The 12632-nt window shown below is 60.0% G+C and overlaps 5 protein-coding genes across 5 annotated transcripts; all 5 read left to right on the forward strand.

Annotated features, from left to right (window-relative positions):
- Positions 1-1988: 1988 nt before the first annotated feature.
- LDBPK_230170 (hypothetical protein, conserved) lies at positions 1989-3089 on the forward strand (the record flags this gene model as incomplete). Its single annotated transcript, XM_003860870.1, has 1 exon — positions 1989-3089. The coding sequence occupies one exon, from the start codon at positions 1989-1991 to the stop codon at positions 3087-3089; it is 1101 nt and encodes a 366-aa protein (XP_003860918.1).
- A 716-nt stretch (positions 3090-3805) lies between these two features.
- On the forward strand, positions 3806-5386 carry LDBPK_230180 (hypothetical protein, conserved; the record flags this gene model as incomplete). Its single annotated transcript, XM_003860871.1, has 1 exon — positions 3806-5386. One exon carries the CDS (start codon positions 3806-3808, stop codon positions 5384-5386), a length of 1581 nt encoding a protein of 526 aa, XP_003860919.1.
- An 816-nt stretch (positions 5387-6202) lies between these two features.
- LDBPK_230190 (hypothetical protein, conserved) lies at positions 6203-6886 on the forward strand (the record flags this gene model as incomplete). Its single annotated transcript, XM_003860872.1, has 1 exon — positions 6203-6886. One exon carries the CDS (start codon positions 6203-6205, stop codon positions 6884-6886), a length of 684 nt encoding a protein of 227 aa, XP_003860920.1.
- A 642-nt stretch (positions 6887-7528) lies between these two features.
- On the forward strand, positions 7529-8419 carry LDBPK_230200 (hypothetical protein, conserved; the record flags this gene model as incomplete). Its single annotated transcript, XM_003860873.1, has 1 exon — positions 7529-8419. One exon carries the CDS (start codon positions 7529-7531, stop codon positions 8417-8419), a length of 891 nt encoding a protein of 296 aa, XP_003860921.1.
- Positions 8420-11341: 2922 nt separating this feature from the next.
- LDBPK_230210 (hypothetical protein, conserved) lies at positions 11342-11719 on the forward strand (the record flags this gene model as incomplete). The annotated part of the gene is made up of 1 exon (XM_003860874.1): positions 11342-11719. The coding sequence occupies one exon, from the start codon at positions 11342-11344 to the stop codon at positions 11717-11719; it is 378 nt and encodes a 125-aa protein (XP_003860922.1).
- Between the last annotated feature and the right edge of the window lie 913 nt (positions 11720-12632).

A 12632-nucleotide genomic window follows, 5' to 3' on the forward strand; every position in this document is an offset into this window, starting at 1 on the left:
GCGCTCACGTCAACTGCTCTACTCGGAGACAGTTGACCGACCGTCTCTACTTCATTTATTTGATTTTATCCCGTGAAGTGGGTGGCGCATGTCGTCTCTCGCACACTTCATGGACTACGTGCATGCCGTGAGGGACACGTGTGCACGCCTGTGCGAACGCACTCGATCAGCGCCTCGGCGAATGCAAGAGCGAACGAAGCAAGAAAATAATGTCAACACCGAATTTAGTGACCTCTGTGTGTTTGTGCGTGTAGGGGGTGTGCACCAGCAAGAAATCTAAGAAGGCAGGGGAAGGGGGAAGAGGAGACGAACTGCTGCCGTCTGTTGCGTGGGTGCACCCTGCGCACCTCATCTCTCTCTTTTCGTTCCTTCATCATGCATTGCTGCCCATTTGTGTGTACCGATGCGTGCATGGTCCCCTGCCTTGTTCTGTTGCCCCGCTGCCCTCCTAGCCCAGAGCGCTTTCTCCGCCACCTCCGCTGTCTTTTGTGCTATTAGTAACACCAGCTTTCCACAAGTTTGCGCCGGCACGTTCACGGCGGCGGTGCACGACACGTCCATCTCATCGTCTCATCTGCGTAGTGGTGGCTGCCTTCCGTGCGTTGTTACGATTGCTTCATGTATGCTGTCGCCGCTCGATGCCGTTCGCTTTCTGCGTCTCCTTCTTCTTCCTGCTTTTCTCGCTTCCTCTGCTGGCGTGGGCCGATGCGCTCCGAGTCCTTCTTGGCCTGTGCGTTGAGTGTCGGGTGGCCTGCGTAGCGCCTTCATTCTCTTTATCTATGCTTTTCCTGATGCCGCCTATCGTTTTCACGGCTCTGGCGGGAATGCCTGTAGAGTGTCTTCTTCCTTCGTCACCTGTTTATTTCCCCAGCAGGTTTTTCTTCGTTTCGATACCATGCCTCATGCGCACCTGCGCGTGCGTGGTTGATGGAGAAGAAATTAAAAGGCGAGCGGGAGTTGGCATCGATGTACCGGTTTTGCCTTTCGAGTCCCACACGCACGCGCAGAAGCGTCATCGCGTGTGCGCGTGCGTGTGGGCGCTTTCATCTGCTTCCATCCCTTCCCAAAAGTTCAACGGCCGCGCTCGCCAATCTCACCTCGCTTCTCTCTCCGCCTCCTCCCCTCCTCCGCGGCTTTCCTTCGGGCCCCGCCTCGATGGCGTACCCGCACGTCTTTTGCTCTCGCTGTGGCAGGCGTGCCGGAACGAGGTGTAGGGGCGAAGCGGTGGAGAGGACGAGAAAGAGAACGGTGACTTCTTCTTATTCCGTAGCCCATGGTGGATGCCAGAGGCACAAAAACACAAGCGCTGGCCGGGGGCCTCGCCGTTGTCCCTATTCGCTTATTTTGTTCATTGCGAAATCGCCGCTGTGGTTTTCCAGACCTTCAGGCAACAGCCCCAAAACCCCGTAAGCGGCGCAGCGGAAACACACAAGAGACTCCCTTTGCCCTCTGGGAAGCTTGCCGTTCTGCTTCTCTGGCGAGTTGCCACTTCAGCGTCTCGACGCGTCGGGGCTTCATGTGCGTCGCCCCGACGTCCCTCAGCGCGACGGTGGCAAAAGGTGAGAAGCAGAACATGGTAAGAGGGGTTTGTGACTCTTTATGTGTGCGCCGCCCTACGGCACTCCTCTGCTCCGCTTGCCACTGTTCAACATATCTGCTCTTCTGCTTCGTTCTCCAGAACCGACGCACAAACACACATACACGCATACGCTTCCGTCATTCTCAACTCGTCGCGCACCCGCACACATCCAGGTACACCAGCACGGTTCCGTGCGTTTATCGTGTCGTCGCCACCGCATCGCCTTTGGCGCCCACGACCGGAAGAGAAAGCAAGACGACACGAAGGTAAAGAGTAGCGTCGGCGCGCATCAAGACACGCACGCACGCACGAGTGCGCGTGCGTGAGCTGGCCGCGTGACGCGTATTCAGCTCACGGCTCTCGCTTTCTGTGTAGTTGAGGGAATCGGAGGGCCTCCTCGGGAGCTATCATGTGGGCAGAGGCGTACCGTGCAGCCTGCGCGGAAGTGTCCGCCGATGTGCGGGAGGACGTCAGCAGCAGCGGCTCAACTGGGGAGCTGATTGTGCGCGGCAACACCTTTGAAAACTTCAAGAACCGCGTGACTGACACCGATGTGCAGGCGATACTGGCGGCGCTCCGTGTATGCCCTGGCATGTCTGCGCTGTATCTCCCTTACAACAGCATCACCAGCGAGGGTGGGGTGCTGCTCGGCAAGGCGCTCGGGCATCAGCTTGATAGCATCATCACACTAGACGTGCAGTACAACTCGCTGGGGGCGGAGGCGGGTGTTGCGATAGCACAAGGGCTGCAGCGGAACGACTCGCTCTGCCATGTGACGCTCGCCGGCAACCCACTTGGTGGTCGCTGCGGTGCGGCGCTCGGCGAGGCGCTGCGGCAGAACATGAACCTTGCGGTGCTGGATCTCTTCAACACCGACCTCGGCATGAAGGCGCTCGTGCACATCTGCCGCTCCTTGGAGGTGAACAAGGGACTCTCCTCGCTGAACATCGGGCGACCGTTGCTGCACGGAGTTGACGAGCTGGAGAGCGTCGTGAATCATCTCTCCATTGCTCTTCAGCGCAACTCCACACTGGAGGAGCTGCACATGGCGTACTTTGGCCTCGTTGATGACTGCCTGCAGACCTTGGTTCTGGCGCTCTGCGGATCGGCAGTCACGACCCTCTGCATCAAGGGCAACAAGCTGTCGCAGGACGCCGGCCAGCTGCTGGCGCGCCTTCTGGACCGCCGGCACGACTTTCGCAATCTCGATGTCAGTTGCAACCGCCTGCGCGACGCCGGCGCAGAGGCTCTAGCGAAAGGCGTGGCGCACCACCCTCAACTGGAGTCTCTCGGTCTTGAGAGCTGCACGATCGGTGAGGGTGGCCTTGTGGTACTCGTTGAAAGCCTTAAGAGCTGCGCCACTGTGCGTCGTCTAACCCTCTGGGGCAATGATGTGACACCGGCGGTGGCTTCCGCCCTCACTGCAACTTTTTGCGACCTGTGCGAGCTTGACCACATTGACGTTGGCGTTGTGGAGCAAGACGGACAGGTGGTGGCCTACCGTGCCTGACGCGCGGATACCACTGCACAAGGGGCGATGTAGACTATGGCGACCAGGACGAAAAACTTGATTGCTTCGGCCGCTCCACTCGAGAGAAAGGAAAGGATGAGTGGGAGATGAGGAGGGCAGGGGACATGTGAACGACTTTGTCGACTCACCACGACTCTGTGTCAAGTGTCACGCCGTACAAAAGGTGCGACACGCCGAATCAAGGATCTCTTCCGCCGCGTTTTTGTGCCTCCTGTTCGCCCCTTTTTCCTCACGCTGTCCACTCTCTGCGCAGTCCTCATCCAAGGTGTAAGCGACTGCCCTCGCACCCTGTAGGCACGCTCGGGGGAGAGGGAGGGGGAACTAGGGGCCCTACCCCTGGATATGCACCGCCGCTCATGCAACGCCTTTGCGCGCGCACACACACACACCCTCTGCATGTGCGTGGCCTCCTGTGCTGCACATGCTCCACCATGTTTTCTTCATCCATACGCCTTTGTGTCGCTCGTCGATTCGAAGCGTGCCTTCCTTCCCCTCATCGCACAAGAAGACTCCAAGGGAAGCTAGCGCTCATACCCACGCCCATTACGTGCGGTCAATCATCACAGCTGCAGCATCGCCGTCGCTCTTTGCATCCTGGTGTCTTACCCATTCCTTCTTAAGCACATCCACGCTTACCCACGGCGGCTCTCTCGCCATTTTCGTTCTAAGCAGGTGGTGTTTGGGGGAGGCGGGCGATGCCGCTGCCAAGTCAGAACCAGCTGCACGGCTACTATGTGGCGCGATGTGGTTACCACGAAGTTCTCAGACCACATCGAGCAGCACTGACGCTGCTGGCAGAGGACACTACATCACATGCAGAGAGGCTCGCCGGCGAAGCTAAGGAGCGATGCGTGGCCATAGCAGACCTAGAACAGATCGAGAACAGAGAGGAGGGAGGGGCGCGCGCGTGTGAGCGGGCTGCTGTCATTCCTCTTGCGACCCAGCGCACGTTTCGGCTTGCCGAGCCGTGTGGCACAGCCGCCCTCTCTCCGCTCTACATTGGTGCGCGTGGTCTCCTGCCCATACTAGACCTGATTGCGGAGCTCCCACTCGTCGAAACGGTGGATCTGTCAAATGTGTCGTCTTGGTACGACAACGACACCTTCGCCGGCTTGTCGCAAGGCAGCGTTTCCGGCAATGACGTAGTTGCCCACCTGTGCACTATCCTTCCACGCCTGCGCTTCCTACACACCCTCGACTTGGGTGGCCAGCCGCTGGGTAGCATCGCCGTCGCCCATCTGCTGGAGACCATCAGACAGTTGCCTACGGTGGTACGTGTGGACTTTGACACCACCAACGTTGATCCGTACCTTCTCCGTGCCTTCCAGCAGACGTTGGAGGAGCACCAACGACGCCCACGCCCGCACATGCCCACCACCAAAGCGGTGGCAAGGGCTTACGAGATTCCGCTCTACATTAAGGCACTTCCTCGACTGGATCGAAAAACACTTCGCGAACAGCAGGTGCTGCGAGCTCTCCTCTCCGAGGACCCCAGCTTCGCGAGCGCGGTGACGGGTGTGGAGATGGGCGACATGGTGCTCACGGCGCGCGTGATGAGCACGGCAGAGGCGGTCTTTCGGTGCGGGGACAAGGGCATCCGCGGGGACGGGCAGCATCTCTTCATCCTCAAGAGTGGAACGTTGCGTGTGTACAGTGACCTCGAGGGCTTCGTGTTGTCACGCGGCGACTACTTTGGCGACTCGTACCCCTCCGTGCTGCTGCCGTGCTCGCGGCTGGAGGAAGAGGAACGGGGGGTTGTGTATGCCATACCACTTCGCTCGTCTACTACCGTTTTGGCCTACTGGGCAACTCGCCTGGCAGCCGCGTGGCCATGGCTGCATCAGATTCCGATCATGCACGCTGTGGGGGCGTGGACGTGCATGCGGGCATGCACTTGCAGCGAGTTTGTCGTATCGGAGCCGACAGACACGATTATCGAGGCGGGAGATGGCGAAGAGGCAATCTACGTGGTCTGCGACGGCTCTTTTTGCGCGCTGGACTCTCGCGGGGGTGACGCGGCGCGTTACAACGCTCGGAGCGTGCGAAGTGTGTTTACCCGCTTCGACGTCTTTGGCATTGAGGCGCTCGTCGCCCGCAAGCGCCAAAACTCCGTCCGCATCAAGGCGGGAAAAGAGAAAGGCCTGCCCTATCGCACCTTGGCTGTGCGGGGTTGCGGTGTGCGGGTGCTTCACCGCCAACTGCGTCCCGTCTTCATATCGCTGGCTCGAGGCTACTCGCTGCACGAGGACCTCTGCGCCGGCGGCACTACAGGGTAAAGAGCGGAGCTGACCGCAGTGGGGCACCCAGAGGACCGTGTCTGCTGCTGCTTTCTCCTCGCTTTCCAGAGACTTGTTACTCAGATGTACAGTAGCGGCGCTGGATTTCTTTCGACTGTTCTTCTTCGTCTTACATGCTTGTGTGTCTATGGGGGCATTCGCGTCCGTCGCTGAGGTCGTCACGACGACGAGGGGTGGCCGCACGCCTCACCGATACCGTTGCCGCTCGCAACCGGCCACTGGTGAGCAATGCGCACCGCCGTGCACAAGCGAGACGAGAAAAAAGGAAAGGCTACACCATTTGCATAGAGGATCAGCACCGGTTGATTTTTTACAGCCTTGTGCACGGCGAGTTACGGGCATCGTGGTGGTTAGGACGCGTAACGCTTCCGAGTGTGTCGGTGTGCAGAGTTTAGGCGAGTGCACGGGCTGCAGGCCCATCTGGTGCACTGTCGCGGCCCGATCGGCTACGCCGGTACCTGTCACTGCTTGCTTCCCTTCGCTTCCTCCCCCTAGGTCGCTTCACCTGCCAATGCTGCTCCCTGTGCGTGCCCCCCCCCCTCCCAACCCACCCATCCATTGTTGCTTTCTCTTTTTTTTCACTCGTCCCCTTCCCCATCGCCCTCTTCCTTGCGCTCCTCCACCGTCTCCTTCGCTGCTGCGGCCGCCTTTTCTCCGACTGTGAGGACCACCGACCGGCAAAGGGCATATCGCACCGCGAGCAGCGAGGTGGAGGTGCTGCGTCAGCATTGCATAGTTAGGCAAACCCACCACACGCACGGCAACACCAGCAGAAGGGTATCTTCTCCCACGTCAATGGGCGGCAAGGCTTCGAAGGTGGAGACGGCGCTCACCCCTGAGGCGGTAGATGCCTTGTACAGAGAGGCGTACGCGGCCGGCGCGGTCGACGCTGATATGTATCACACATCAAAACGCGAGGTGATGCAGCAGCAGGATGCGATGGCAGGTATTGGTGCGTGCATGTTCAGTGCTTGGGTGGCATACGTGTACGGCCGTACGACGGGCGTGCAAGCGGCCGAGGACGCGGCGGCGCTGCGCCTTGATGCGCAGCAGCAGATGCTTGACAAGACGAGCAAGGACCTAGCGCTGAAACTGGAAGAGAACCGTAGCCTCATTACCGTGCGGCAAGAGCAGGATGTCATGATTGCACACCAGCGCGATGAGCTGCAACGTGCGGCGCAGCAGCGCCGCGCAATGCAGCGGTCAATGAACGCACTGCGGCGGCGCAACGCATCTGTGCAGCGGCAGATGCGAAGCCTGAAGTCCTCGCTGAGCGCTATTCAGCTGCAGATGTACGCCGGCATGGCTGGCGCCGCCCTCGTCCTGGTTGCGGTAGTGTGGTCGACACGACCACTGCGCAACGGACACTGGTCATTCCTTCCTGTCGTAGCCTCGTTGGGAGAAGAGAGGGTGATAGGGGCATCAGCGCCGGTGCCTGCGGTGGAGGCCGTGGAGGTCAAGGAGCAGGCGGAGTCGTAGCGGTGTAAAGCCGCGCATATCACGCGCTGGAAGCGAAAGGCGAGGCTGCAATACACTGCCAGGGCGCTATGCTGGCTTGCAGACGCGTTGCCATGTGTGAGGCTGTGCTTGCTGTGCTCATGGATGAGTGTGCTCAATGCTTGTCTGCGTGCGTCTGAGCGCCCTGTCTGCTTCCCTCATTCCCTGCTTGCATCATCTTCTACACCAGACCCGCCCTTCGTGCGTGAGGATGCCGTGCTTGCACGCAGAGAAAAGAGAGAGAGGGACAGAGGGAGAGGGGCGCATGCGCTGACGTGGGCTGCACGCTCCTTTCCTCTTCGCCCTCTTTGTAGACCCACATCCACACGCCGTCGAACAGGGAATGAGAAGACATGCTAGGGTGCACCACGTTGCTTCTGTCTTCATTCCCTTCTCTCCCCACTTTTATGACTGCCTGTGCTGTGTCTTCGTCCCCACCACCACCACCACCTTCCCCGATTTCGTGTTGCTCACTTGTGTAGACGTCGCAAGGACTGTTTCGCTCGCTCGCTCTCTCAGCCCATCGCCGAAGGGATGGTGGGGGAGGTGCGACTGCGGTGAATGGCGGAGGGAAGGAGCAGGGAAGCGCTGCTCTCTCTTCTTTCTCTGCCGGGGTCAATTTTCATGTGCATCGACTTTGCCTCTCCTCTCAACCTCTGCTCTCCCCGTGCACGACACATAGACGTGCAGGACGTGCCGATGGAACGCAACACGCTGCAGGTAGTCGCTTCTGCAGTGAACGCGGAGGCACTCTCGCGCGCTGAGGATCATGCTTGCCATGCGTCTCCCATGCGCCGTGTGTACCGCCTCCGCGACTCGTGTGCGGCGCTGCAGCTTATTCTCCTGGCCTACAAACACCGTCGCTGCAGTGCGCATTCGATGACGGTCGCCATGTTCGTTGAGGCTTGCGCCTCTGATCTTGTGCAGGGAATGCATGTCCTAGAGAGCGCCCCCTTATCCTCTTCACCCAGCCACGACTCCTCCGGTGACGCCATCGCGACGTTGGAGGCACCGTGGTTCGACATCGGCTCTGAGGCAGGTGACGACGTACGCGTGTGCCTGCTGCTGCCTACCTACGCGGATTACTTCTTTGACTACACAATGTACTGGGCACGGGTCGCGTACTCGGAAATGGCGCGCCAGTGCGCTGGCCACGGCCTCATCGCGAAGCTGCAGACCGTCGGTGGGGGTTGGGCCTCGCTGCACCGGGCCGACAAGTCCCTCGCGTGCGCGTTGCAGCTGCACGCTGTGGCACAAGCGGTGTTCGATGAGGATGTTGTGCGCAAGTGCCGCCTCTTTATTGGGTGGGCTCATCTCTGGAACAGCGATCCGGCCAAGGCTCTGGAGGTGTTTTATGCGGAACTGGCAGCCGCGCGACGGCATGGCGACCCAGTCCACGAAAGGCGCTGCCTACACGCCATTCAGAACGCGGAGCACAACCCTCGCCTCGCCCCCGGGGGGGCACACACGGGCCACTACCAGCTTGTGAACCTTTGGTGGCGTGCGCTTGCCTAGATGAAGCCCGCGTCCCTTTTGAGTCCTTCCACTCAGGCGTCTTCTCTTGTGTTCGGACGGGCACGGGGAAGCCGAGGTCGTGCGCGGAAGAGAGGCGCAGCAGCGCATGAAAGGGGTGCTGGTGTGCGCGGGTGTTGGTGTCTCTGAGAGCCTCAAGATGAACATCTCACGCTCGAGTGTACCCAGTGAAAGCGGGCAGAGACGGATTAGCTAGGGAATGGACGGCGGTAACCGTGCGGCGTTTGGAGAGCGAGACCTAGGCGTCGTACCGCACGGCCCAGCGCGCCCACTCTGTGTGGGAGCGGGGGGGGGGCTTGTGAGCTCCGCCATCTCTTCCAATGCCGAGTCACCTCTGGTCGTAAGAGGGTCGATTGCCTACGACGTGGGCGAGTGAGGGCGATGCATCGCTGCCGATGTCGGCGGTTCGGTTCTGGATGGCGGTGCGTCGGAGAGCGAACCGCGACAGTGAGCACACGCTTGTGCCATCCACGTGACGGGCAGAGCGTCAGCGTTACTCGAATAAACCTCACCGCTAGCCCTTTCTGCCTACCAGTGTGGGGTGCCTGTGTGCTAACGCGAGGGATATATGCACGAAGGGTAGAAAACGGCATGATGGAAGGAGTGGCTGCGAGGCGGAGTGCTGGTGGGCGGAGTTTTAGGACAAGGCCGTGCTCAGTTGGCTGAGTCGGCGCATTGCTGTGACACGCGTCTATTGCTGCTTCAAACCACGCGGTGTGGGGCTTGTGACATGCCGCGGAGTAGAGTGGGTGGCTGAGCTGATGATGCGCTGTGACAGAGAGGTGAACACGCTGAAAGAAAGCAGCGGCATTATGGCGTAGCGTGCAGAGGGAGATATCGCGCGTGTTCGGTCACTTCATCGGACGGCAGTGCGCGGCAGGTCATCTCCTTCGAACTTCTCTCTTGCACTTCTCTTCGTCGTCCTTCGGCCGCCCCCTCTTGCCTTCGGCACCAACACGATGACCCCCCTCCTCCACTGAGTGCTTCGCTCGCCTCACTCTCAGAATTTCTTCACTTTTGTTTCAGGCCAACACAATCACCACGCCCCTTCAAGATGGCCATGACGTGAATCATCAAGAAGGAGCTGTTGACGCGGCGGCCGCGTCGGATGGGTGTCCCGTCTGTACCTCTTCTGAGGGAGAGCCGCGCAGGAGTATATGCTTCAGCATTTCATCACGCTACGCAAACTCTTCCTTACGTTCCTCTTGCCAGCTGTGGACGCAGCGCGCTAGCCTCGCTGAGCCCATTGGGTACCACGGAGCCCCACGTGACAGAGGGCACAACAGCGCCGACCGGCTCCTCGGTGGCTGTGAATCAGAGCAGCAGCGCATTCAACAGACGGCAGGTTCGGTTCCTCGTGGTGAACATGGCTTTGTGCCACTTCTCTCTTCCCACGGGGGAGGCCTCCAAGGACGATGTCGAATCTCCAGTGGGTGGCCTGCGGCATCGCCGGTAAGGAACTGCACAACTTCCCCTTCGACGATGAAGCCTTTTCGAGCCGCCTGCCGCGTGCCACGGAGCGTATGGCGGCGGGCTGTGCTCCTGTTTTGACGGCCGCGCATCTTTTATGGCTTTCTCGAAGACCTCGAGGACACATCGACGGGGCGCGACAGCGACGAGGACGACGGGGCAGCTTGCAGCCACTTTTTGTGGCGCGCGTTCATGCGGCACTGTTGTGCATTGGCCGCCGCGTAGGTATCGCGGTAGGACGCGGTGGCCGAAGAAGGTGGGAGTGGGGTCAGGCAGAGAGCCTGCGGTGCCTTTTCGTCGGTGCTGCTGGACGGCAGCCTCCCTCCCCTCGCGCGCGCAGTTGCACCCACGCTACCTCTGCTTTTCTCATGCTCCCCTTGTTCCGCGCGTGTGTTTGTTGCCGCTGTGCGTTTTGCAGTGCAGCGAGTACGCCGCGCTCGCCACTGTTTGCCTGTGAAGGGCGGCTGTGAGAAATTGGGATGCACGAGCTAAGAAGGCAGCGCAAGAAGGCAGACACGTGCAGCGCAACACAGCGCTTCATACTAACGGCAGAAGGTATGACGAGCACGGCCAACGCTTGGGGTGAGGGGGGGTGGGCAGCGGAAGAGAAGCTCTGCGTGTCTCTGCGCGTTACATACCTGTGCATATGTGCTGCTGATGGTGGGCCGCTTCGCCCTCACAAGTGCGGAAGGGATGACTGAGTAGTGGGCACCTGGGCCCCCTCTCTCTCGCCCCTCTTTGCGCATCCGCTTCTTACCACTTCACTTGGTGCTGCCAACCAGTGCTGGAATGAGGTGTCTAGGGATGGTGAAACTCTGCTCCTCCCCTGCCTCGTGGTTCCTCGCTCTCCACCACCAACAACACCGGTCCCGGAGAGGCGGCACCTGACATCCTGGCCTCCCTCGTGCCCTCTGATCACCTGATTTCTGCCGTCTTCCCCCACCCTCCCCCATGCTCTCCCACTTCTTTTCATTGGCGTGTGCTTTCCCACTGCGCTTGTGCGTGTGTGCTCACGCTTTAGCCCCGCACACTTGTTGAGCGCCACGGCCCGACATCGACACACACGTACGAAAAGGCGAAAGGGAAGATCATCGACGTACGTCAGCCCCGCGCCATTCACGCTGCTCCCCGTTCGCGTCTGTACTGGTGTGCAGATAGAGAGAGAACTGGCGCGTTGCGTCCTTTGACTTTGATCATCGCCCTCCCCGCCCCCGACTTGCCCGCCTCCTCCTCGTTGGAGTGACTGGCCGGGGCAAGCGCCGCAGGCCCCGCGGTGGACTGTGCAACAGGGACAAAGGGCGACAACGACATCAGAAGCGCTACGGAAGTGTCTCGGCGGGACGCTGCGTCCTCCCTGTATCCGTTTTTGTTTCCCGCGCGCTGATTCACAGTTGCAAAACAGGAGTCTCCCATACTGACCGATTGCGTTTCACGATGAACAGCGCTGACGCGCTAGAGCCGATACCCCGCAGCATTGCTCCGGATCAGGAGTTGGCTATCCTCAAGCTCATCCTCGACTTACGCAGCCTGGGCGATGTGGACGGCAGCAAAAAGATACGGCGGCGAGTGCGTGAGGCGCTTCTGAAGAGCAGCGACGATTCAGAGGCGATGAGCAAGGTGGATGATATCATCCGTCGAGGTAAGCGCACGCAGAGCAAGTTGGACGGAAGCTACGAGGAACGGCAGCGACTCAAACGTAAGCGTCGTGAGGAAGACTTGGCGGCGGCGTCACGCCTCGTCGACGTTGAGGCAGGCAGCGGCGAGGACTCGGAGGGATCAGCATCTACGGAAGAGGACGGCACCGAGGAATAGTGGAGATGTGCTACGTCATGGCATCTGAGCTGCATCACTGTGCGAGTGCGAGTGCGCGTGTTTACTCACCGTGGGGCCCGCTTCGATCCGCCGCGACAGCACAGTGACGGGGCGGCCCACAGTTGGCGGTGCCCTTTGCATTCACGTCTGCGCCAATGTGGCGTTGGGTCTGCCTCTCTTTCTCTCTGTGTGCGACAGGGCGTTGCGGAAATCACATGTCGTCTCCTTCGTTTTAAAGACGCACAAACGGCAACAAGATAGATGAAGTGCGTCCCAAGTAACATCGCGCATGCCCAAGCGTGTGGGTTTGTGTATGTGTGTGTGAGGCAGGACTGTGCTTCCGGCAGCCTCGTCACATTGAACAAGCCGCCGCCTCCGTCCCCTTCCCCTTCACCTCTCTCGCATGCGAGATGCGATTGACGCCCTCGCCATCAGCATGGACTTGCTTCTTCGTTTCAATGCCCAAGGGTTTTGTCTGACGGAGAAAGCGAGGAGGAAGGAGAGGGGTGGCTTCGATAAGCATGAGCACAGGTGGTCATGCACACAAACTTGCATGCATGTAGGCGTGCCCGTCACCCTTCTCACATGCTTGAGCTGTTTTCCCTTTGAGGCTTTTGCGTTTTTGTTCTTCTCCAGGAGGGTTCACGTCGAGCGCTACGGTAATGAGGCGCCATCTGCGACCTTTCGGTGCTCCATGAGCGAGCTCTTCTCCTCGTGCGCGTCCGCGCAGAAACGCAATTCGAGGGTCCCGCCTCCTTTTGGCAGCACAGCGTCCTGTGCGCGTAGTCTTCTCTCCGATGGCTCACGCGCTCTTTCCGCCGACAGCCGCTCCCCATCTCGCTGGTCGGAGCGCGAAGCCGAGGCAACGCGTAATCTCGAAACGATGGGGGCGAGGCACTTTGGACGGTTTGCA

Source organism: Leishmania donovani, chromosome 23 (assembly GCF_000227135.1).
Source record: "Leishmania donovani BPK282A1 complete genome, chromosome 23".
Classification (NCBI taxonomy): Eukaryota; Euglenozoa; class Kinetoplastea; order Trypanosomatida; family Trypanosomatidae; genus Leishmania; species Leishmania donovani.